The sequence below is a fragment of the Eubalaena glacialis genome, chromosome 12 (genome assembly GCF_028564815.1).
Source record: "Eubalaena glacialis isolate mEubGla1 chromosome 12, mEubGla1.1.hap2.+ XY, whole genome shotgun sequence".
NCBI lineage: Eukaryota > Metazoa > Chordata > Mammalia > Artiodactyla > Balaenidae > Eubalaena > Eubalaena glacialis.
In genome coordinates, this window is record NC_083727.1 from 42,748,195 (window position 1) to 42,774,338 (window position 26,144).

General features: G+C 34.6%; 1 protein-coding gene across 4 annotated transcripts in view; it reads left to right on the forward strand.

Moving 5' to 3' along the window:
• The window catches only part of FAM184A (family with sequence similarity 184 member A), a 113,384-nt gene extending 87,652 nt beyond the window's left edge, over window positions 1-25,732 (forward strand). For 2 of the 4 annotated variants that reach the window (XM_061206953.1, XM_061206956.1), the window contains 9 exons: window positions 4,226-4,438; window positions 6,479-6,632; window positions 10,150-10,277; window positions 11,657-11,841; window positions 12,285-12,431; window positions 19,009-19,126; window positions 21,099-21,203; window positions 23,679-23,881; window positions 25,477-25,732. In XM_061206953.1, coding sequence (XP_061062936.1) covers window positions 4,226-4,438; window positions 6,479-6,632; window positions 10,150-10,277; window positions 11,657-11,841; window positions 12,285-12,431; window positions 19,009-19,126; window positions 21,099-21,203; window positions 23,679-23,881; window positions 25,477-25,558 — 1,335 coding nt within the window. In that variant the 3' untranslated portion in view covers window positions 25,559-25,732. Of the gene's footprint in view, window positions 1-4,225; window positions 4,439-6,478; window positions 6,633-10,149; window positions 10,278-11,656; window positions 11,842-12,284; window positions 12,432-19,008; window positions 19,127-21,098; window positions 21,204-23,678; window positions 23,882-24,742; window positions 25,018-25,476 lie in introns of those variants that run through there. The other 2 variants (XM_061206954.1, XM_061206955.1) reach the window with 2 other exon arrangements.
• Window positions 25,733-26,144: the final 412 nt, after the last annotated feature.

Genomic DNA, 26,144 nt, shown 5'->3' on the forward strand with positions numbered 1-26,144 from the left:
TTAAAAAAAAAAGGCAAAAGAAAGCAAAACAGGAAATTATATCAAAAGAGAAATAAGTCATAAGAGTCTGGGGAGATACCAAAGTGGTAAAACTGGTTACCCTTAGGGATTGGAATTTGGCAAGGAAAAGGGAAGGAAGGAGACTTTCACTTTCATTTTATAAACTACTTTATTTAAAAAAATTATTTTTCACAATGAACACATTACTTTGGTAGTTAGGAATAAAAATATGTTAGGTAGCCTGGGCTCAATTCCAGATCTATTTAATCAGAATATCCAGGGATCAGGGCCTGGGCAAGTACATTTATTAACATCTACAGAGATAATTCTGATATACAGCCAGGTCTGAGAACCACAGATTACATTTACTATCTCAAGAAATACTTTGTTTCGAGGATAAGCTATTTATATACTTTCTGTATTCTTTCATTTCTGTAATAAGAGTGATTTTTTTTTTAAAGGGGGGAAAAAAAACCCAACAGTGCATCAAAAACGTAGGATGTACATAATTAATGACATATCTCATGTCGACATCCTATCGTATCCAGTACCTCAGATTTGATGTTTCAGTTTCTATTTTGAGGGATTTCTGCAAGCGCCGTTGTAGAGGTACAGAATCTTTGTGAAACTGCCCTGTAGGAAGTAGGTAAAGCTTTCCCTTCTTCAGAAAAATGTATCCATATGTTTTTAATTTTGTCTTTTTGAAATTTTTACAACACTTTATTTTCAAAAAGACAGTATTTTAAGTGGTAGAGATCAGAAGGTAGCAATCACTATCAGCAAAGTTTGGCTTTTAAAATTGTTTGACGTATCTGGTACCTCCTTGATCAGTAGAATATATTATATAATTCACATCTAAACTGCTGTGGTTAGAATTTTTTAATTAGGATTAAAATTTTTACTGAAATAAATATTCTCTTTGGTTTATTTAAGATCAGCAAAATAAAAAGCCTTAAGATTTAAAATTATAACAAATGTGTAGAAACTAGTACCATATGCTTCATAATTTGAAAATATAATTTGAAGTAACTACTGCTTCTCATTTATTCAAAACATGCCTTTCTATAATACTGTAATAAAAGTATTGATCAAGGTTACCAAAAGTATTTAATGCAAATCTATCGTTCTCTTTTATTTTGAATTAATGAAATTTTATATTATGTGTATTTCCATAAAGTATACTAAACTACGCTGTTTTAAGTTATAGCTATAAAACATTCGTTCATTTTACGTTGCTTTTGCTCATTTCTGTCTTTAAAGTGCCGTGTAATTTTCATGCTGAATAAAGGCTGACAATATGATGCAATCTACTAATTTATTAATTTGTAAAAAGAACAAAATAAGTAAGTTTTGATGCTGCATTGCATGATAAAGGCTTCCTGCTTATAATTCATGTTACTGTCTTGAGCATGAATCCAAAGATTTTTAGATAGCCTTAATATTATTTTGGTGTGCTTTCAAAATTAAGAGTATAAAATATATAAACTAAGTATACTTGAACACTAAATTGCATGATAATGTCTTTTTGCATATACTTTATGTTTTCTTGAGTATAGATAATAAAGATTAATCATATATCCTAAAATGAAAAATATTACTTTGGAGTTCTATCAAGGTAAAGTATATTATGATATAAAATATTTAAGTGTATTTTATTTAAGCTTGAGAGGTTTGAAAGTGTGCTTAGATTTTAAATGTATAACTGTTATATTACTGTGGTACTTCATTATATGTTATAATTCTTGATAAATTTCATCCTTAAATGGTTCAAGTGTGAGTCAAATTATAGTCAAATTAACATGTGGGAGCTCTTTTTGACACAGTGAACTTTTGAAGTAGGTATTTCAGAAAATAACCTACACTGCTGTGAACTGATTGGCTTCTTATTAACCTGAGTGCACACTTCATTGGAGGACAGAATCCAGGGCCACTGCTGGCCCATATAGTGTACAAATCAGAAAATCATGCCCGTTTTCTTTGAGTGGACACAGATGCGTACCAGGCCAGATGGCTTGGTGAGCAGCTCATTCACTGGGTAGATCAGTCCTCACGTGGCCAGTGGCCAGATAATAGCTTTGACAATATGAGTCATTATTCTACATGTAACAGTAGTCTTTTCCTCATGTTCTCATATGTGTTCTAACAAGTTGTCACCAGAGACAAGGTAGTCATGTGGGTCCCTGTGCTGGGTCTGGGACTAGGGTTAAGCTTGGGAAGAGAGTGGCTAGGTGCCTTCTCTATTTCAAGAACCACCTAGCTGGGAAGAAAATGGCTCTGTCACTTTACACATCAGGGTTCACAAACATTTTTATTGCCTTTTACCCTTTTATGATTTGTTTTTTCTTTCTGGGTTGTGTTTAATATTCATTTCATCCTGATTTTCTTTGCATAAAATGGTAAGAAATCACATAGTATAATTTGTTTTGGTCCTCCTCCTCCACAAATAAGGCTTAGCTGTTGCTGTGACTTTCTCCTGCAGTTTTCACACTTGCAGGGTTTATTTGAGCTGTAAATCATGAGTGCCACTGCCATTTAGAGGTGTAGGGAGTTGCATTGCCTGGGGTCAGAGTGTTGCGGTTCACCATGACTCCAAACATATGAAATAACCTCTGAAATCTTAGGCTTATGTAGAAATTAATAAGCAGAATTCATATAACTTTCAATAGGTAAACTCACTTCTTTGGAAATACGTTAAAACAGATTGAACATATGTCAGTTGTGTCATTTCTCACCGGTGCTTGACCCTTTCCACAAAGGCACGTGCTAATCTTTACAACTAATCCTGATGTATAACATTGCTCAAAACCCTTGCAGACAGCTGTTATACACCCTAAGCTCACTACAGTCTGTGACTGTTTCCAGCCGCTGACCTCTGACCTCTCCTGTCTTCCAGTTCCTTCTTTCTTTTCTTTCTTATTTTGCATCTCTGGTGATTCTCCACCCTTTCTCTTTCTTTCCCAGGTACCTTCCTTGGTGAGACATGTGAGGCAGACTATATCTGCCTTCCATCAATCGAAAGAAAGTCTTTTCTCATTTACAAAAACTCACTTTAAAGTTCTCTCTTTCCATTAGCTTTCTTGGCCACAGAAACGGTTTTACTTGTGTATAAACACAGCATCTTAAGTTATTTAATGGAACACATTTGACAACTTTTTATCTGGTTCCCTCAAGTTCCCCTTAGCCTCAGACATCTAGAATATGATTGAGTTATCTAGTTTCAAGTTTATAGTTTCCTGTATATGAGAAGAGAAATAAATCAAATAAAAATTTGGTTTCAACAAATGTGTAAATGAACACACACACACATATACAGATGCATGTGTTTTGTGCTTTTAGTCTTTAAAATGGACTTAAATTTAAGTATTTTAAAACACATAGAAGCAGTGTGGACATATTAAGGGTGATTTGTTTGTTTTCAAAAGGAGGGACAAATCAGTTTTCCATAGTGAATGAAAAGCACCTGTCATTATTAGAAGGTTGTAACTGGAGGATTGTGAGGGGTTTGTGATTTTTAAAAAGCTTGAAAATTTGAAATCCTTTGAATTAAATCAAAATTCAAAAATAAAAACCTTTTTTTACATAAGAATTCTAAATTATAAACATAAATCTTTTAAAGAGTAGTTTTTTAATCCTCAAATAATCTTAGCTAGCTTTCATTGAACACTTACTACGTTGCAGGGGCCGTTCTGAGTGAACTGTGTGTAGTAACACTCTCCCCTGACACAGCCCGGTGAGGTGCTGACAGTGACAAGTGGCAGAGCCACAATTTTAACTCAGAGCCCACAGTCTTAACTACTCAACTTTGCTGCCTCAAAAATAAGCAGTTTAACTTCTCATACTAGATAGTGTGATCCCGTAAAGTGACCATAACCTAGTAAATACGTTAGCTATCTTTGTTTTTATTTCACATCATGAATTTTTGTTGCAGTGCAGCATAGGTATTTGTTGTATTTTTAAATGTGGGCTGCAGTGTTCTTTAGAGAGTCTACAAGCGTAATACCACTAAAACAGTCTATTTTTAGGGTAATTACTGAAAACAGAATAAAAGTGGTAATACCTAAAGATTAGTTATCTATGATATATTATAAAACATTGTAAGTGGACACTTCGTTACGGCAATTATTTTGCTTTTGTTAGTATCTTTGAAATGCTTTTTTCCTTAGATAGGCAATATGTGAAACATGCCTCGTATTTATTCTTCTTTGTGTACCGTTCTGTGGCATAGATTTCCTTGCTGAAACAGAATCTGGAGATGCAGCTTTCCCAGTCTCAGACCTCTTTGCAGCAACTGCAAGCCCAGTTTACACAAGAACGACAACGACTTACACAAGAGCTTGAAGAATTAGAGGAACAGCATCAACAAAGACATAAATCTTTACAAGAAGCACATGTCCTTGCATTTCAAACTATGGAAGAAGAAAAGGAAAAGGAACAAAGAGTAAGTTTAAAGTGACATATGTTCAAATGTAATCGACAGCCTAATAATTGTTGGCCTTCTAATTTTAAAGAGTTCATTTTTTGCCCCCCAAAATTATATATTGCTTTATTTGTGTTTTCTAGGCTATGACTTCTTGTAGGGGGTCACAGTAATTAAACACAGACACTAATTATACACTATAGCAGACAGATTTTATTTCTGTTTCCCATGATATTGCCAAGTTCATGATGAAACTAATACACCGTCTTGCTTGTCATATGTTAGCAGTGATTAAATAAATTTAGTTGTAACCACTGTAATCACTTAATACTATCTTGAACTTACAATAGTCTTTCATCAAATTTTAAATTTTTCTCTTTCAGTCTGGATCTACAAAAGACACATGTACCCAAGGAATTTATATTTTTTAATCTCACATTTTTGTCCCTCATACTTTTTCTTATGTACAGAATTCACAATGAATTGAAACGGGAGACATTTTAAAATAGTATAGTTCCCTATATACAGCCCTAACAGCTATATGAAAAGTAGTGATACAAATAAATCACTAAAAAAAGACTTAAACAGATACATTATTTATTTAATTATATGCCAGAATCGCCCCATATCCATTATTTAGTTCTGTGTTAAAATGTTAGTTTGACATAGCCTTAGTGTGATTAATTTTGGTTTAGTTCACTTCTTAACACTGTATTTTTCAATTTCTTCTAGGGACCTTATGGATAAAGATAAAGATTTGATAGAAAAAGTGTTACTAACAGTAATTTTCACCATGTATAGTTATTACAGATACACATTTATAATCCTTTATTTGGGTATAGATACTATTTTAAGAAATGGTATGTTATTTAAAGATTGTTAAAACAAAAAAGTCATATTCTTTTAAAAACAACTCATTTGGCTATACAATAAGTTGTAGTCTATTGATCTTGTCCAGAAAATCAAGGAAGTTCCTTTGGTTAAAAATTCGTCCTGTTCGCATTACTAAATAATCTATTCATTGGATTCCATTTGTGAACTGTGATAACCTGTAAGCTTTCATATCAGTGCTTTAATTTTACACATTCAATCTTTTCAAAACTGTAATCATTTTTCAAAAGAAATCAGAACTGGCAGTTTTATTGTCTGTCATTAGGTAGCCAAGCTTACCTGAGTCATGTTGTCTATACGAGAAGTCCTTTATTTTACCTGTATCCAAAGGAACTTACGCTGTACGTTTCAGAAAGAACATAAGTAGTCAAATAATAATTTTTAAAAGCAGCATTTTAGAGTAGTGATTGAAGAAACACAGCCCTAGTTATAATGTGGTGTCTTTCTCAGAAACCTTTCATGTTATAGATTATAGTAAGGAAAACCCTTCCTGGCTGAGTGCTACAGTTCACTCTAAACTTGAAGTACCCTGAGCTCTGTTTTTTTTCTCTTGTGGCCATATATCTTCTCTTTGTCTTGGCCACGTGTAGTCTGTTCTCTCTGGCTAGGCTTTTAAAACTAATCACATGAAGGGCTTTAGTTCACTTTTCCAGCTACCTCCTCTCAGCTTTTGCTTCTGTTCACAAATGCAGGAGCAAAGAATGACTACAGAAAATAGCTACAAAAATTTTGTTAAGGTTGGAGTAGGAAAAGCCCTCATCTCTCTTTTCCTGATCAGAAGGAGATCTTTTCTGATCTGCCCTCCTCCACCTCTTTCCTAAGTCTAAGTCTGTGCACACAGAGGAATTATTCATTAATTTTAGGTGGTTTATGTCCCTTAGCAGCTTCAGAAAACAGCTTTATTTGAAAACTGCCTTAGGTAAAGGGTCTGTATCCCAATTCAAACACTGTATATTGACTCAACTTGATTTCATGATGATTATTCTACTGAAGTGAACCTACTAATTTATTTTCTAATGATAATCATCTTATATCTAATTTTCTTGAAAATGAATTAAAAAGACTTGTTTTCCTTGAATAATAACTGAGTTTTAGTAATTTTTCTATTTTGTTTCCATTTCCTTTCCTATATTCTAGCATAATAATTTGAATATGTTTCTCTTATTCTAGGCTCTTGAAAATCATTTACAACAGAAACATTCTGCAGAGCTTCAATCATTAAAAGATGCACACAGAGAGTCAATGGAGGGCTTCCGGATAGAAATGGAACAGGAACTTCAGACGCTTCGGTTTGAATTAGAAGATGAAGGAAAGGCTATGCTTGGTATTTTGAAAAGATTATAATCCTGTCATATTTATTTTTACATCCTTCTAACTTAAAATTCAACAAGAAATCACAAAGTTTTATTCTTAATTTTTGAAACATCAAAATGAATATCTAAGTGTTGTTCATATTTTATTTGAAGTTACTGGATGAAGGAGCAAGTATGGCAGAGTAGAATGGATAGAACACAAACAGTAAAGTGAGGTCCCCTCAACGTTCTCCGTACTCTGGCTGTGTAAGCAACACCCAGTGTTGCTTCCATTTGTCATTAAGGGACTAAACAGAGTCAGAACATTCAGGCTTCCCACTATCCAGTGACTGAAAGGAATAGATAAGGATGGAGCCACATGTCTTTAGACTAGATCATCATATTGGTTTTTTTTCCACTTCAGGATTTTGTTTTAATGAGAAAAGTCATGTCTAGGTCTGACTTTTTGTTTGGATATTTTCCAGATTTTTTATTAAATAGGACTTTTATCTTTGCGGTATTAAAATCACTATAGTTTTTATAGGAGATCAATTGAGTTTGGAAGAAAAACTGAATATGTATTTACAGGATTTTTTGTTTGTTTTTTAGTGTCATTCAATGACTTTTTATTCCTATCATCTTATTTTCCTTCTGTTTGTGTTTTTTCCAAATTCTCCTAACGTTTTTGATGTCTTTGTCACACCTCAGTGGCACAGTCTTTTCCAAGTAAGCATTGAGAACAAAGAAGACCAAAGTGTTCTGAATATTTGGGGCCTCAAAGGGAAAACCAGTTGACCCAGTTCATCATCTCTACTATTGCTGGGAGTTCTAGGCCAAGTCGTTATAGCTCTCTCCTCTTCCGGAGGAGAGGTAAAAATGGGCGAAGTGTTGGAACTTGTATCCACTGAAACATGATTTAAATACATTTGTCTTTGTAGACAAAAGACTTTTTGTGGTTTCTTAAACTTTTTATTTTGAGATAATTGTAGATGCACATGAGATTATAAGAAATAGCACAGAGAGATCCTCTGAACCTTTTACCCAGTTGCCTTCAATGGTAACATTTTCAAAACTAAAGTGCATGTCACAGCCAGGATGTTGACCTTGATACTGTCAAGACACAGAACATTCCCATCACCATGGTATCCCTGCTGCCCGTTTATAGCTACATGTACTTCACTCCCTCCCCCACCATTAATCTCTTCTCCATTTCTATAATGTTGTCATTTTAAGAATGTTGTAAACGGAATTGTACGATATGTAGCCTTTTGAGATTGGCTTTTTTCACTCAGCATAATTCTCTGGAGGTTCATGCAGGTTGTTGTATGTATCAATAGTTTGTCCCTTTTTATTGCTAAGTAGTACTCCATGGTATTGACCTACCATATTTGTTGTCCTTTACCCACTGAAGGACATCTGTGTGTTTTCAGTGGTGTGCAAATTTAAGTTTTTATTTCTTTGGGATAAATGCCCAGGAGTTGAGTTGCTGGGTCATATGATAATTGTATGTTTAGTTTTTTAAGAAACTGCCACTGTTTTCCAGAGTGATTATACCATTTTACATCCCCACCAGCAATGTATGAATGATCCAGTTTCTTCACATCCTCACCAGCATTTGATGTTGTCATTATTTTGTTATTTTAGCCATTCTGGTAGGAGTGTAGTGATATCTCATTGTGAATTTTGCTTTGCATTTCCCTAATGGCTAATGGTGTTGAACATTCTTCCATGTGCTCATTTGCCATTTGTGTATCTTCTTTTCCAATTGGATTGTTTCTATTTTTACACACACATCTATGGCTTCAACGGCCATCTGTTGTGCTTGTGACTCCAAATATGTATTTCTAGACCAATCTGCTTTCCTTGCGAATTAGATTTATATTTTTTACTGCTTATTAGACTGTTAGATATTCTAACTCACACTCTGTTTTAAAATATTAGCTCACCATCTCCCTCCGGTCTAAAATATATTTCCATTCCCATACCTCCCACTTGAATTTATGGTATCACTGTTTACTGAGTTGCCAAAACCATGAATCTGCGAGATGCATTCAACCTTTTTTCTTTCGCTTGCACATCGTGTTATTTCCTCCTCTTAAATATTCTCTGTATCTGTTTCCTCTTCTTTCATCCTTTCTCCACCCTTAATTCACGGTCGTATCATTTCTCACCTGGATTAGTACCGCCACCTTCTTGCTGATCTTCCTTCCCACAGTCCATTCTCCAAACTCCAGTTGGGTTAATTTTTGCAAGACTCAAATCTCACCATGTGACTTCCCCACTTTAAATCCTTCAGTGATTCCTCGTATCCTTCCCCAGGTCCTGTCAATTTTTCCACTGAAGCAGCCCTTAACACCAGGGGAAACTGAACTTATGCCCTACATGAGGGTCTCGGGAGGAGCCTAAATTGACTTGCTACAAGCACAGCATTTCTTTGAAGTCTCATGTTTTAGCTTTGAAATTTGTAACTTGTACTTTACTCATATATTCAGTATTAACATTAAAAACAGTGGCTTTTCCAAAAATCTTCATGTTTTGGAAGATGATCATGTGTACTCTAAAAGTCCCTCAGGCACACCGCCACACACATCTTAGTTTGAGGACCATGAATCTAAACATGGAGTGAAAATCATTTTGTACTGAAACTTTCTCAGGCTGGGCTCCATTTTCTTTCCAATATGACCACTTGCTCTGTGGGCGCCTGCCATACCAAACTTCTTATAGCTTGTCTGACAGAGCGGGTTCTTTCTGCTTTTGCATATGTTACTCCTTCTTCCTGAATGCTTTTATCTTTCTCCACTTGGAGAACCCCAGCTCAGGCTTTTAGACTGTGTTACCGTGACAATTCCTTTGTTGATAGCATCCCCAGTTTCCCTCTCCTAGGAAATCTGGGTTCTTACACCACCCTGCTTTCATTATAACTGAAACACTGTATTTCATTATAATGTTCATCTCTGATATCCCACCTAATTCCTTGATGCCCTTCCCTCTAGCCTGTGCAGTTATAAGAACAGGGTCATATTTTATTCTCCCATAGTATAGTACCTGGCATTCAGTAAGTGTGGACTGTATGAAATAATCTCAAATTCAGATAAAAATAATGACTTCCAAATCACTAAGAACACTCAGCAGACAGTGCTTAACATCTTTGAGGGATATCATGGAAGAAGTCTTACGTGGGTGGGAAGTTGCCTCCTAAATATACGTTATAGTACCATTCAACTCTAAAATGTGTTATTCTACTAGTGAGTGAGAAGAGTTAAAAATTTCCTCTCCTTTAGCACCTTACTTGCAAACTGAAAACATGTATAGAAACACCTTGATCCATTTGAGCAGCTGAAAATTTTCTTATCCTCTTCAAAGCCAGATGACCTCTAAATTTATATTTTATGATAGTATGTAGTATTTTAAAAGGCATAGACAATCCTATGATATTTTAATGGGAATATGTATCCTAATTTTAAAAAATAATACTCTAACTTTTATGATTTTTATCTAAAATACTAATATTTTAAAAATACACTAAATCTTTTTTTCCTTGGATTCCAGCTTCTTTACGCTCAGAACTAAACCATCAACATGCAGCTGAAATTGATTTGTTACGACATAATCATCAACAAGAATTGGCAGCCGCTAAAATGGAATTAGAGAGAAGCATAGATATCAGCAGAAGACAGGTAAAGAACATTCTGTTCTGTGATGACTTCTTAAATAAATGTGAATAGATTTGAATGTTCACAATTTTCTGAAAATTATTTTGTAATAACTAGTATTTTCACTAGTAGTTATTTACTATCTATATTAAAGAGTTTTATTTTTAAAGGGAATTAGGTAATTCGACTTTAGTGTAATGGTCAGTTTATTTTATGACCTTTTAATTGAATATTTTGAATTTTATTTGCATCATGAGTGAACAATGTAATATAAATAATACAAAGAGTGAAAACAGAATACTATAAAACAGCAGTGTCTGTCCAGTAGAACTTTCCATGATGAGGGACCTCTTCTATATCTGTGCTATCCACTATGATAGTCACGAGCCAAATATGTCTAGTGTGACCAAGGACCTGAATTTTTAAATTAATTTTTATTAATTTATTTAATTAATTTCAGTTAATTTAAACAGTCATATAGCACAGCTACCAAAGTAGCAGGTTCTCAGGAAGAAAAAAGATAATTTATATTTCCATATCACTAGCACAGCTACTATTCATACTTTTTAAATTTTGCTCATTAGCCAAGTGTACTTTCTTTAGATAGTTTGTGATCCTGAATGTATGTCTGGATGAATGGATTTCTAGTCACAGTACAATGAAGGCTATTCTGTTTATTAGTTTATTACTTATGACTTTCACTTTGTTAGTCTTCAAATATATTAAATGATCAGCTCAAATTTTTCTTCATTACTAGAAAGTTTTAAATGAGCCACCTTATAACCATGGAGGGAACTTATATTCTCTCCAACTAGGCTGCTGCTGAAATTGACAATGTCTAGGCCTGCAGAATTTGCAGAAAACAGTGACTTGTAGGAAAATGGAAGGGAGCTTATCTGTCAGACAGGATAACTGCTAGACCAGCATGAAGCAGATAAAGTCTTCTCAGCAATGGGATGTGTATATATTGGGATGGCCTCCATAGACACAGGTCCTTTTTAAATTAAAGGACGATGGCACCAGCATTTTACTGCAAGACCATGTAACTTATTGAGTACTTAAGAGCCCTGTATTCTAATATCAGCTCTGCCATTGATTATAGATCATCCTTGGACAAATCATCTCTTGGGTATTGGTTTCTTCATCAGTAAAATGAGGGAGATGTGCTTATATGGTCTTTTGGGTCCCCTGTGGCCCTGAAACTATTTAAGCTGCATCCATATAAACACTTCTTATATATTGATATATGAAAATAGAGGAGGCCTCGAGGTTTCCTTATTTCAGCAGTTTGCTTTTGAAGCAATGTCAGATTTACATTTGACATTCCAGTATGTCATTTTCTTTCCCTTAAACACAGAAAGTAAATATGCAGAAAACTTTTAAGAACTGTTTGTATTTTTCAGAGTAAGGAGCACATGTGTAGAATAACAGATCTACAAGACGAAGTAAGGCACAGAGAGCATCACATCTCAGACTTGGATAAGGAAGTACAGCATCTTCATGAAAATATAAATGCCCTAACCAAAGAATTGGAATTTAAGGGAAAAGAAATTCTCAGAATAAGAAGTGAATCCAACCAACAGATGAGGTATGCCATCAGTCACCACAGAAGGAATTTGCAGTGTTACCTGACAGACTATTGCAATGGTATTTAGCAATACATGCCTATTTTTATGACTAGATAGCCTTCTAGTAAGATATTGAAGACCACTTTTTACTTTATTTGTTGACTATGTTATAATTTGAATGTAGAAGAAATGTTTATATTTTGAAAGAGGTATATACATTCACTAACTTTGGAAATTGTATGTAATTAACTAAAATCTTTTAAAAATGTTATTTTAAAAAGCATTAAAGGAGACAACTTTAACAAGCTAGAAGATTAGAGCAAAGTAAGTACTTTACTTTAGGCTGTTTCCACTAACTTTCTGTATATTATACCTAAAACCATTTCAAATCTGTTAGAATGTAGAAAGTTTTGAAAGCTCGACTTCAGAATAACGTTTTCCTAACTAAAAATAAATTAAACAGGTTGCATGAACAAGATTTAAACAAGAAACTTGAAAAAGAGCTGGATGTCATGACAGCAGACCACCTCAGAGAGAAAAATATCATGCGGGCAGATTTTAATAAGACTAACGAGCTACTCAAGGAAATAAATGCAGCTTTACAAGTGTCGTAAGTCACATTATATTAAAGAAAATTCATGTGTGGAGAATAAACTGAGGAGCACTGTGTCTAACCTCAGATTAGCTAGTCTTTTGAATCTAATTAAATGATACTTTAAAAAGAAAACTTAAGTGCTGTATTTACAGATGGTAACTGCAATATGATATATTCTTTAATTACAAGAAGGCAGTTGAACAATTATGTTTTATCAGCTGCTACTGCTGTGGTTCTACTAGGACAATATTTGTCCGAAGACTGTCCCTCAGGATCATGAACTATCATGCCATGGTGAAAACTCAAAAGATACCCATTATATAATATTAAGTAAAAAGAGCATATTGTGACCAATGGGGTTATTATGATCCTATATATACACTAATAATACATATTTTACAAAAATATCAAAATATCTTAAAGAAACAAATACAAATTTTAATGGTAGTGATTCCGTCTATGGACTGGATTAGGAGGTATTGGAGATGGAGAAGAGCAGAAACTTCCTTTTTATTTTATATACTCTACTTACACATTGTTTGAATTCCTACAATAAGCATTTGATTGTTTTATGATTTTAAAATCAATAAATGTAAAACATCACAAAGTTACTGCTCATAGATAGTAGCTCCAGCATCATTAAAACCTAAAGTTCTAATTATTGCTTTATGTTTTAAAAAATATTTAATAGCCTCTCTTTTTCCTACACACTTACTTATAAACTTCTATAGCTAATGCACCTGGCATTCACTCCATCTCTGTGGCCTAAACTGTGGTCCAGTTTAAGTTATCTCAGAAATAATTTACTCTAAGCTGCTGCAATGGTTTATTCACTTTCAGTCTCTCCTCTTCCAATCAATTAAAAAGCCTTCATAAAAAATATAAATACCTCCATATACTTCAATAAAGTCAAAATAGTGACTTAATCCCATTACCCTCAGTGTCAAAGTCAAACTTAAACTCTTAGCTCCAGCGTGCCGTCTCCTGCCTCATCCCACAGCCACCCGTATTCGCTGTCTGCTACCTTTGTGTCAGCCACACTGACCCTCACAGTTTCCTTCTAAGAGTCTCCTGTGTTATCCTGTACAGTCTAGAATAACCTTCTGTGTCATTCCTACCTATTATCTTCCTCCAATCTAAAAATCATCTCGCATTTCATCCATTTAACCAGCTAAGCCTCACAGTAAGTCTTGTTAAATTTGTACCACATATGCCCACATTCACTTCAGCTGAAACGGAAAACAGACCCCCAGTCACTGGCATTTACTTCAGAGGCCTCTGAGGTGAGGTGCTCTTTCTAATGGACACATACAGAATTTTCACATCAGTAGGCACTCAATGAATATTTCACAAATAAAATCTTTGAGGATTCCCTATAATATTTACCACTTCATAAAGTTACCCTTGAAATGGTAAAGAGACTCATGAGGTCATTTCCCCAGTCACAGTGATTCTGGGTGTTTGCAGTTATTGGGGGTAATTTTTAAATCTTTTGAGCTGCAGTAAGAGCTTGCACACCTGCCGTGTCGAAAAGCTCATAATCTCAGGCATTTTGCAGAGATGAGTTACAATGAACCCCAGTGACCACAGTGTTGTTTATCAGGCAGAGGCTAAAATCCTGGTATTCCCCCTCTTCATACTCTGAGAAAACATGCTCACAGAAAGGATAACCTCTGTCTGTCCGTGTGTCCAGTCTCCTTAGGAATGTTACCTTACAAAGAGTAAGGGTTATATCTTTGTTTTTACTTTATTCCGTTTTTTGTGGTTTTGCACATTATGAACTTTCAGTAGATAGAAAATAATTTAGTATTTTAACATTCATTTTTAATCAAAGAATTAGTGTTACTCATAAGTCAAATATTTTATCTGCTTTTCTAGATCTACCATTTGTTTTCTACTTCAACTAGGTCTGTGCTAACCAATCATATTTCTTTTTTCACCTGCTGTCATTATGTAATTAACCTCTAGTTTTAGGTATCTACTCATTTAGTTAAAAACAAACACATATACAACTGTATTTAGGCTAGCAATGTCTAGTAGGTTTTTCTGTAATAACAAAAATGTGCTATATCTGCTCTGTCCGGTATAGTAGCTGCTAGCCACAAAGGCTGTTGAGCACTTGAACAGTGGCTGGTGCAACCAAGGAACTGAATTTTTAACTTCATTTAATTTTAATTAATTTAAATGTAAATAGCCACATATGGGCTAGTGGCCTCCATATTGAAAAGCACAGTTTTAGACAGTTGGATATTTCTGGCCCATATCCTCAAATGCAGCCTGCTGGGATCTGCTGAATGGTTTGGATTTAAACAGATGGAAAGCAGGGAGGGTCCATTCCAGTTTAAGGAACTGGGGAGAACAACTTTTGAACTATTCTCAGCCTGTTTCAGAGAACTAAGGGTACCCTACTGAAGTTCCTATTCAACTGCATGCTGACTTTAAAACTTCAAAATCAGCAAAGCCCTGTGGATTCTTGGCAGTGGGTATGGTGGAGGATGGGTCAGGCTGCCACTTGAAGCCTGGAGCTGAGGGGCCTCTGGAGCAGCTGGACATTTCTTGCTTCTGTCCCTGCCCCAAGCCTTGTTGGACTCCAGGGAAATGAAATGGGGACAAAAGTTGAAAGGAGGGACTGTACCCTCTAAACATCGTTGAAACGGTGGTAAGAGTTCTGTGTCTCTTACGGAATTATTACTAGAAATCGACTTCTCTAGTGCTGGGTATTAAAGTCTACTTAGGTTTTCAGATATGCTATAGAAATTGTTTTATTTTCTTGAGTGGTATAGTATCTTAGTAAAAACATTGTATCTAAGAAATATGTCGTGGTTTTTGTTTTAGAAACAAATGAGAATTTTAAGAACTTTGTTTAAGCTAAATGTAAATATACACAGAACTTGGAGTCATGGCAGATCTTTATTATGCAAAAAAGGTAGCTTGGTTCAGAGATTATTATTGTTTAGGGTTATTTTACCTTAACTTCTCACTGTACTGAAGCCAAAAGGTAATTTCTTCTTGGGGGAAACATTTGAGTTTCTGTACTTGGACTTTAAATAGGTCAGTAATACCTAATTAAAAAGAAGCTCTCCACCACACCAGAATTACTTATTCCTTAAAAGTTGTTTGAGTTTTTTTTTAATCTATAATACCCTAATAGTTTTTTGTTGTTGTTATTTGATTTTTAAGTTGCCATACAGCTTATTTTCATAATCTTGTGAGGTAAGGGTGAAGTCATTCTATTGTCACAAGTCTGACTCTGTGCCTGTAATTTATGGGAAAGAGAAGTTTGACGTTAAGCTGCTTGAATTACTATATTTCCTTTCCTTAAGGCTGTAGGAGACAGTATAATAGAGTTCGTTCATCTTATACAATTAAAATTCTAAAATAGATATGACTATTTTAGAATTTAGTCATATTTTAGAAATTAGTCATTAGTGACTAATAATACTGTTGTTTGGCTCTAAAATCTCAACTTACTGATTTTTTTTGTCAATTATTTATTTTAAAAGTGTAGAAGGAGTATCAACTGGGAAACTTTTTTATACAGCTTTTTTTATGCATTCATATTTTTCATTTGTGTTATCCATGAGCCATAGACACTGACCTATATATTCTGAGCCAAAAAAAAAAAAAAATCAGGGCGTGCATGCCTGGGGAGAATCCAGCAGTGACCCTAATTAGTAATTTTATATGTTCTACTTCTGTCTGTTCTCTCTTTGTATTACTTCTAATGGGAATCTGTATTTTGAGTAAAAGTCTGTACGTACTTGTGTGGTTCCCTTGAGGCAGTGTTTCCCAGGCTTTAATCCTTCCTATACAGCCTTTGGGAATTTGGTCATTTCTGGCTTACCTATGATATTATTTTCTTAATATTTTTAATTGACTTGTTTTAACTTAATCAACTTTTCCTGTTAAATTTTTAACTCTGCAGTAAAACCATTATAGCTACTGAAAAATTTCATCCATTATTCTAAATAGAAATTAAGCCATAACTATATAAATGTGACTTCTGTGAAAATACAACAGTGTTATTAGATCCTGGCTAGCATTGATGCTTGAGGCCTGCCTGAGTGCTGTGAAACAGCGTAATAAGCATATATGCTATGAAGACCAGTCAAGATAGACAGAACCAAACAGACTTTTCTCCTCGTGGTCAGAAAGATTAAAGGAGAACAAACTAAACTGTCTCTTGTATCACTAGTCGTTCACACCTAGTCTTTGGGAAGCACTGGCTTAGAGAGTTGCGTGGGGCAACTGAAAGGGAAAACGTTGACTGCCCGGTGTTGGCGTGAATGGGCATCAGAAGAGGACGAAGGGTGCTTCCCCCATCAGGGTTTTGAAAGACTAATAATTCTTGAAATATGTTTGCAGGTTAAATCTACATCATATTACTTGTTCTCTCCTTTAATGCTTTCCCATTTGTGTTTATATGGATGTTTCTTCAGTTTAATCAATTATTTATTTCCCTTTACTATCCAGGTATCTTTTAAAAAAAATTTTGGTGCTGTAAAGATATTTTGTGGAGAAGATTTAACTGATAATAATTTTGTAGGTAAAGAATGTTGAAACTAAGCAAAAACATAAACTGGAATTTAAGTTCAGAGACCTTTATTATGCAAAAACGTGGTTCAGGGATAGTAACTGACTATTTTAGACTCACTTTACCTTAACTTCTCATTGTACTGGAACAAAAAGACATAATAGTTATTGGGTTTTTTTTTTTAACTTTACAAATGAAGTACATGTATTTATTTACACCCCAATAAGATGCTTTCTGAATTTTCCATACTTAAAAGCAACATTCAAAATTATTCTAAGACATAATAGTTTTAAATAAGGCTTTAAATTGAGGGTTTTTTAAAATTTTATTTATTTATTTATTTTTGGCTGTGTTGGGTCTTCGTTTCTGTGCGAGGGCTTTCTCTGATTGCGGCGAGCGGGGGCCACTCTTCATTGCTGTGCGCGGGCCTCTCGTTGCGGAGCACAAGCTCCAGACGCGCAGGCTCAGTAGTTGTGGCACACGGGCCTAGTTGCTCCGCGGCATGTGGGATCCTCCCAGACCAGGGCTCGAACCCGTGTCCCCTGCCTTGGCAGGCAGATTCTCAACCCCTGCGCCACCAGGGAAGCCCTAAATTGAGTTTTTTAGTGACCATTTACTACCAAGTATTTTTGTTCAGCTTCAGGAAACAGTTCAAAAATCGTGTAGCTTGTTTTTACTGATAAAGAAAGAAAGTACTCTAGTGACATCTTGTGGCTACTCTGGTATGAAACGCAAATGCCTTTTTCCATGTTTCTCAAGCTTCTCAAAACCGTTGCCCATAAAATATAAACCTTTGCCCATATAATGTCACATCATGATAAAATGCAAGGTTACTTTATATGAGCTCAGTGAATTGTCACAGAACAAAAGTGAAGATAATGAAACTAGCCTCACACTGAACTGACTGAAGTCCCAACTGATCCTGAAACAGTCACTCCCTAACCCCACACTTCCTCTCCCTCATACCTCCCTACTTCCCAGATTAGAACTTTAGCCATGGGGCTGGGGAGGGAGCCAAAAATGTTATCTACAAGTCTTTGGCTTGAGCTGAGTTAGTGGAATTTACTAAAAGTACTAAAATGCACAGATTCTGGTACCCCTCTGGAACTGGAGGGTGGGAGTGGATCACTGATACCCAGAGGATAGATCATCTAGAAGTTACTCAATATTTGTTGACTGAAATTTTTCTGTGAATCTTCATTAACCATAATTTTGTTGAGCTTAGTTTATTCTTCATATTTTGAAAACAAGTTTTAAAATTGTTCTAATTATTTGAATTTTCTAAAATTGAGAGTGCTTTTTATCAAACTACACTAGTAGTTTCCATTTGCATCCTCTTCATTCTGCCCTGTGCTATATTCTTAGACTCTGCAGGGTCCATGGCACCTCTGCTCATAAAAAATGGCCTCTATTCTGGAGTCTTCAGTGGCATTTAGTTCTATTACCTTCTCATTTCATTCAGGGCAGAACAGGCCTAGAAGGAAATATAATTCTTCTTTTATCCAAGGAACCAGTTGTTTTTTTCCAGTTTATATATTCAGTATATTAACTGATATGCAGAATTTGTAAACTGCATTTCCCATAAACCAGGAAAGAATGATGTCATATGTGTGTGTCCTTTGTACCCCTTTCCTCTGTATCTTCTGTCCTTTTTATATATGTTAACAAACTTTATGTCATCACACAATATCGTATGTGTGGTAAGTTCTCCTAATAGTAAGCCTACATTTCCAGCATCAAGCCTGCATTGCTAGGTTAGTATTATTCAGTATATTATTTCTTCTACAGAGCATACCTCACCTCATTCCCATATACACTTAAATGACTTAAAAATGAGTGAATTCTTCCAAAAGTAATCTGCAAAGCCTTTAATAAACTCATCTACACTTGGAGAGCCTTTCATAACACTACCTCTTGAGGCAATCATGTCATTACACTTACAAGTTTTAACGGAAAAAGTTTGATTTTAAATTTTTGTGTGTTCAACTGAACCAATTTGAAAAATAGAGGCATTGCAAAAGAATGCATCATATCAATGAAAGGTTTTCTTGTTTTTAGACTAGAAGAGATGGAAGAAAAATATCTAATGAGAGAATCAAAACCAGAAGATTTACAGATGATTGCAGAATTAAAAGCCATGCTTACAGAAAGAGATCAGGTCATAATGAAACTAATGGTAAGTTGTTTTGGTTTAGGGGGTAGGGGGTTGTGGTGTAACCATGTTAGTCATCTGTAAACTGTTGATTGGGAAAACATGAGAAAATATTTTTAAGTAATGCTAAACAAAAGTTGAAAGTACAAAATATATGTATTGTGATTGAATGTTTATTAAAATGTTTATGAATGAGGATAAGAAATACAAAGTAATTTAAAATTTTAAATTTGGTATTATGGTAAGAAGATTGTGTCTTTTTTCAGTAATTTTTAAAAAGAAATACTTTTTAATACATATTGAATGTTTAATAATGTTATTGCCAGTGTACTGTTAATATACTGTTGAAGTGTGTATGTGTGTGTGTGTGTGTGTGTGTGTGTGCTGTACATGTAGAATTAGAATTGGATGGGAAAGAACGGTCAACACATACATGCACAAGCCTGCATTGCACACTTCCAGTTAGTCTTGTTAACTTCCTAAAGTGTGTCCCACTAAAACCTGATCCAAAGACATACTTCATGGAAAAAGGGTTCTATTTTCTTAGGGTTCTAGCCTAAGAAAAGCTACAGGCTCTGTCTTGAGAGTCTCAGTGCACACTGAGATGTTAGTGGCTCTGAGACGTCCATCAGGGAAGAAAATACAGACTTAACAATAAATACACTGCCTTCATTAAAAAAACCACAAATGTTTTAAAATTCATAAAACATTTTAGAGTCTTCTAAAATTATACGACCTGATCAATAATTAAAATATTGCTTTTTACTGCCACTAACAAATAAAAATCAGAGTAAAACTAGAAATAGAATGCTAATTATTCTGTTTACTCATTGATCTCTTCATAAAAACTTTGGATATTAGCATGCAAAGAGAGCCTAAGAGCATTTATTTCTGAAGTCCTTTTTCCTTAACGTATTTCTCTTAGCATTTAGGAAAGCCATCCTGTTATATGGGACTGGAAGTTCCTGCCAAAAAGCAACAGGTAGTTGATTGGGGTTCATAGATGGAGCCCAGGAGCAGGCATTGGAAAGACAGAATATGTGCTACTTCATCCCAATAACCACCCAGTTTTCCAAGCTTTGTGAACATGAGCAGAGGCATCATAGCTTGCTCTGTCTCTATCTGATAGCAGTAGATTCATGAAAAATTACCTTATATTCTACACATGAAATTAGCAAATGTATTACTATGTTTCATCTATGGTAGAAAGAGCTGTTGATTTTCCAGTTCTAGCCAGGGAATGGTCTACACTCTTTTCACTACACCCCGATTCTGTGGACTGTGAGGCACATGGGCTGAGATTAATGATGCAAATGATGGTCAGTGGTAACTAGGAGGGGGTTGAAGAATCTAGTTCTCCTAGAGCACACAACCCTGCCTTTCACACACACAGTGATCCATTCACTTATGTGTTTACTTCCTACAGTCTGGTTGTTCAATTAGCACCTGTTGGTGAAGCCAAAGGCAAAGGGTTTATCTCTGCATGGGCCATTCACTTTTTCTCTGTTCTGTGGTTACCATTGCTGTAATACATTGATGTCTCACAGAGGAGATTAGGCAAGATCAAATACTTTTCCAGTACTCAAGAATAATGATATACCATAGTGCCATCTTCATGTCTGGAAACAACTCAGCCATGCACAGAGCAGCTCCATGAATGCAGGTTAAGCCTGCTCAAAATGCACAGTCAGCCCTCTGGAAAAGAGATGGGCCAAATAAAACATTTAGTTCCAGCCTTGGAGGGAAAAGGTATGAAAGGGTAGAGAAGAATCCCGGAGCACGGGGTTTGAAATGTGTTGAAAACTCACCCACCAGCAGACTTTAAGATTTCTAAGATTTCTAGACCTGACAGTCAGGTCTAGAAATCTTTGAATAAGGTATATAAATTTTCATTCAGGTTTTATATTAAATTTTGAATGAAATGGCATTTATACAATTAAGTTTTTAAATATTCAATAGAAAATGTTTAAGAAATGTTTGTAATTCTTTTGCATAGGAGGATAATAAATTTTATCAGCTGGAATTAGTCAATCGAGAAACTAACTTCAACAAAGTGTTTAACTCAAGTCCTACTGTTGGTGTTATTAATCCACTGACTAAGGTATGTGCTGTAAACATTGTAAAATAGGAATATGGTTTAAAACTTGATTAAAATTTTTATAAAATATTTAGAGCAGCAGAAGATAAAACTTCCAAAAAATGTTTTCTTAAATTTAATAATCTAGGACTAAAATCTATGAATTCTTTATGTACTCATTTTCAAATGAGATGCTAATAATATTCATTTATTCGTTGAGAATTCATATTCCTTAAAACAGTATTTTATTAATATTATAAAACCTTGGTTATACCATTTTGTTTTTTTATCTCTCTTAAAAAAAATAAAACTCATTTCTGAGTCTCCTCAGGATAACTTCTTGTCATTTCCTTAGTGTTCACTGTCCTCTATGGGGTCTTGAAAAGTACTCCAAGCCCTGTATACCCAACAGCTCTCCCTGACTTAAGGCCTGCCATCTTAATGGGCCTTGGGTTGGACATGTATTTTGTTGCCCACTAATCTTCAGAGAAGGGCCTTACTTCTTACAGTCTTAATCACCTTTCTTGACAATTAAAATTGAACATGACCTATTCTTACATTTTGTTGCTGTCTTAGGACAGATAGAAGAGCCTTGCAGATAAATGAAATGGACATGGCTAAGTCTTACACATCTTTGTACCCGAGCTTCCTATGACTCCCATCATAGTGCTATAGGTATAGTGGGTACTCAGTAAATATTTGTTCAGTTGCAAAATTTCATCATGTTTTCTATAAGCTACTACAAATTATTCTAGTGAATAAAGCAAGTAATAAAGAATAAATAATTATGTATATGGGCTTTATAGGGATTACATATCTTTTAGCAGAAATCAGTAGTAGAAATAAAAATGCCCGTGCTAAAGCTATGTTTTTGATTCAGATTTAATTAATTTGTACATCATATCTAATTTCTCTTAGGCCCTTAGCCAGAAAAATTTCTGCTTTCAAAGCTCATAAAACTTCTCTATTAAGAAGATGGAATCTATCCTTTCTTCACAACTTAAAGTGCTCCAAACTTTAAACTTAAATGTTTATTAAAACAGAATGACTTGAATGATTTGCAAAATGGAATGACTAAAGTCAGGAAACCGATAGCTGTATCTCCGGAGTCCAAAACAGTGTCTGGCACATAAAGGCCTCTCAAAAAAATAATTGGTGAATGAATGAATATAGTTAGTTTCAGTTTTTAAATTCATTATTTAGGGTGAAATAAGCTTTTAATTAAGATTAGAAATATTTCCTTTTTACCTATTTTATTGGAATTACATTTTTAGCCACAAAACCATTACTGTAGAACTTTACCAATGATACTTCTGATTTCTTAAAATAGAAACCTTAAGTAGGTTTAATTATGCCCTCTCATGACTAGAACAAGAAAATGCTAAAGATACATCTTTGTAAATTTTGACTCCTAATAGGGACTCAATTTTCACAAATAATTCTGAAGAAGATATTATTCTTCCTTTCTTTTTGCAGTTATGCTAAAATAGGCTTCTTTTCAGAGACTTTGTGATTCACAGAAAATGACAAAGGACAATGTCTAGATAGTTGAGATCATTATAAGTAAAGGAAAAGGACCATCTTGTCTATTAATTGCATTTTTTTCAAACTTGAATCATTTTGCAAAAAATTATTTCATAAATTAGCACACACTTATGTTAATTTTTATTACACAAAGCAAGATGATGTTCATTGAATCTACAGATGAATAGAGACTAAAGTTAATGATTTGAAAGCTGATAGATTTTAATAATCTGAAATTGTATTGCTCTTTTCATCCACCAATTTTAAAGACCAATTAAAAGGTAAAAAAAGATTGATCGCTTTTGTTTTATAACCTTTAAATTTTTTTCAAAGATTGTGAGCTAATGGTAATACTACCAATTAATTGGTAATTGAGACTTAAGTATACAGATTTCATCTTCCCTCTTCAGAGAGATGGTGCAGTGAATTTAAAACCAAATTATTTCTCTAGGTCAGCTCTAAGTCTTAGGTAGAAATGTGAGATTTGATTCAAACTACATTGCCAAGCATTTTCTCATTCCTTTTATTTTCCAGGCAAGGACTGCCTCCCTTTGACAGATGGCTAAAGTTCACAGACCTCTCTTTTAAAATTATGTTAACTTTTCACCTTCTCCTAATTTTAGCCTAAACCCATTTAACCTCATGGTATCCGCGAGGTCTACTGTTTCCCCCTCTCGCTTTTCCTCCCAGTCTTCTTTATCCCTTGGCCTTCTTTCCACCCCCTCCTCTCCTCCCCATGAACCATTCCTAAACATTTCTTCCTCATTCTTTCTGTCCTAGCAGCATGTCTTTCTGTGAGGATTCCATGTAAAGAGCACCTCCAAGGATCCCCAGACCACACTTTGGGTAACACTGGTTCATCTTAACATCCAGCTTCCAAAATTTTCCCATGCCAAATTTGTATCTTCTATTGTTCCTATTTTCTCATTCGTCCTTATGCAGGGACTGTCCTCACATGTATTATTTTTAATGCAGCAAAAGAAGAAGAACAATAAATCACCAACAAACAGGTTTGTGAGTGTTCCCAATCTAAGTGCTCTGGAATCTGGTGGAGTGGGCAATGGACATCCTAACCGCCTGGATCCCATTCCTAATTCTCCAGTCCACGAGACTGAGTTCAACAGCAGCAAACCACTTCCACAGCCAGTGCCACCCAAAGAGCCCAAGACATTTTTGAGGTGAGCCCCGTCTCACCAGTGATTTCGTTTCTTTTTTAACTTGAGAAATTTACTTTCTTACATTGCAGAAATCTACTCCTTTAAGAACAGCCTAGGAAAAGAAATTTTACTGTGAAATAGTTTCAAAATATATTCACCACCTCTCTAGCGAACTCCTTTTTAACTGTTGAAAAGATTTTTTCTATTTTCTTGTCAATTTTCTAAATGCTTAAAGAGGTACTAATGTAATTCATATGCTTAGAATTTTAATATTTATGGACCGGTGCTTCATTTTTAGAATTATCACCAGTTTTTCATTAATAATCCATCCCCCTTATTACAGAAATTTAAGATATTTTTTATTTATTAAGTGGCTTTTGTTTCTTATCTGTTTATTTTTCCCTTGCTTATTTATAAATATATAGGCGCTTATTGCCAAAATAAAAAATATATAAGCTCTGGGAACTTAATGATAAAAGTGGGAAATTTAGAAAAAAAATTTTATAATTAATATTCCAATTTTATCTCAGAGTCCTTGAGTAGATGTATTAACAAGTAAAATTTGAATGAAATCCAGTTGTTTATCCATTAAATAATTAGTCAGAAAGTGCTGTCATTTTGTGCTTACCTTACTATTACTGATCTTGTGCTATTTTAAAATTTATTTTTTGACTTATTCTTACTAAGTCTCAGTGTCACTAGTAATAATCATACAGGTAGACTACTTCTCTTTTCTAGGCTCAGTGATTAATGACTAGTTAATGACATTATTTTAAATAGAAAAAAATAGCAAGAATGAAAAACAGTCAAATACACCTTTGAATGTGTCTCCTGCTAAATATTTTGTGTTGCTTATTTTCCCTTGTGCATGGGTATGTTCAGGTATCAGTAAGATGCATGTGCATGGGCTCAAGGAACATGACTACTGGAGTTTCCATTACACATTGTTGCGTGCCTTGTAATTTCCCCCAAAGACGGTAGGGATTCTTTTATTTTCTTAACTAGCCCAAAGAATCTTTAGTTAGAGTTAAGATAAGTATAAATTATATAACTTTGAAGATGGAGGGGAAATTGGCATTTTAATGTACTCCTTTCCCCTAGAGTATCTGCTTATGGAATTATGAAAGTTTAATATAAACATACATATATAAAAAATATTATACCATGGTTTAGTTACTTAATTTAGTTAATAGTTAAGGACACATCTGTAAGAAATGCTTGTGTCAGATTCTAAAATTTTTTTTTAACTAACTAACTAAAAGAGAAAAGGTGCTGAAGAAGAAGAATGTTATCTGGTTCTCTCTTATTTCCTACAGTTCCTCCTGAACTTTTTTATTCCAAGAAGGTCACCTGACTTTTCTCAACTGTTTGATTTTTTTGTTTCTTGTAATTGTTGTAATGTGGCTCCTCCTTCACGGACTTCATCTGAGCTGCTGCTGCACTCTCATGGAGTGGAGAACACAGTCCAGTGTAGAGGAAGTAGCAGATCTTTAAAATGCATCTCCTAACGTAGGGAACCAGTTGTGGTCATCTGCACTGATGTTTTATGTGCTTTTCCCTTCATTTTGCAAAACAGCTTAATGCTGGGTTACATGTCTCTCTTTTTATGAATTCAGTCCTCCTCAGAGTGAAGCTTCCCCGGTGGCTTCTCCAGATCCCCAGCGCCAGGAGTGGTTTGCCCGGTACTTCACATTCTGAAAGAATTGTTTTGGCACAGTTCTAGGTGGACTGTTACTAAAAGCATGACCTTATGCAGATCGTTATGTGAACAGAGTTTCCTGTGTCAAACACTGTGAAAGTAAATTTGTCTCTCCAATTGAAAATGCCCTGTATGTCCTGTGATATTTATTGGAATCACTCTATAAGGTACTATATTATGTGTGTAATTATAACAGTTATTTTTATTTGAGATGGGAGAGGCTTTAATCTTTGTAATTACTGCATAATAAATTTTGTTAGAACAAACAGTGTTTCTTTTTTTCTAGTAAGTTTGTTTTAACTTTTAAATACTTTTTAATTCCAGGTAAGACTTGCCAGAAAAAGTTTTACTACATAATAATCATAAAATATCAAATTACTTCAATAACAAAATCAGGATAGGGAAATATAACCTGTTAATTTGTTTCATTTCCGTGTATAACTGTAACTGTGTTCTCTAAGTTTACAAGGCTAGAATGAAAACACATGTGGAAATTATGGACTTTCAAGTACATAAAATACTGCCAACTTATTTATATTGTTTTTTAAAATTATTCTGATAGTTGAGGACCTAAGATTTCTAGTA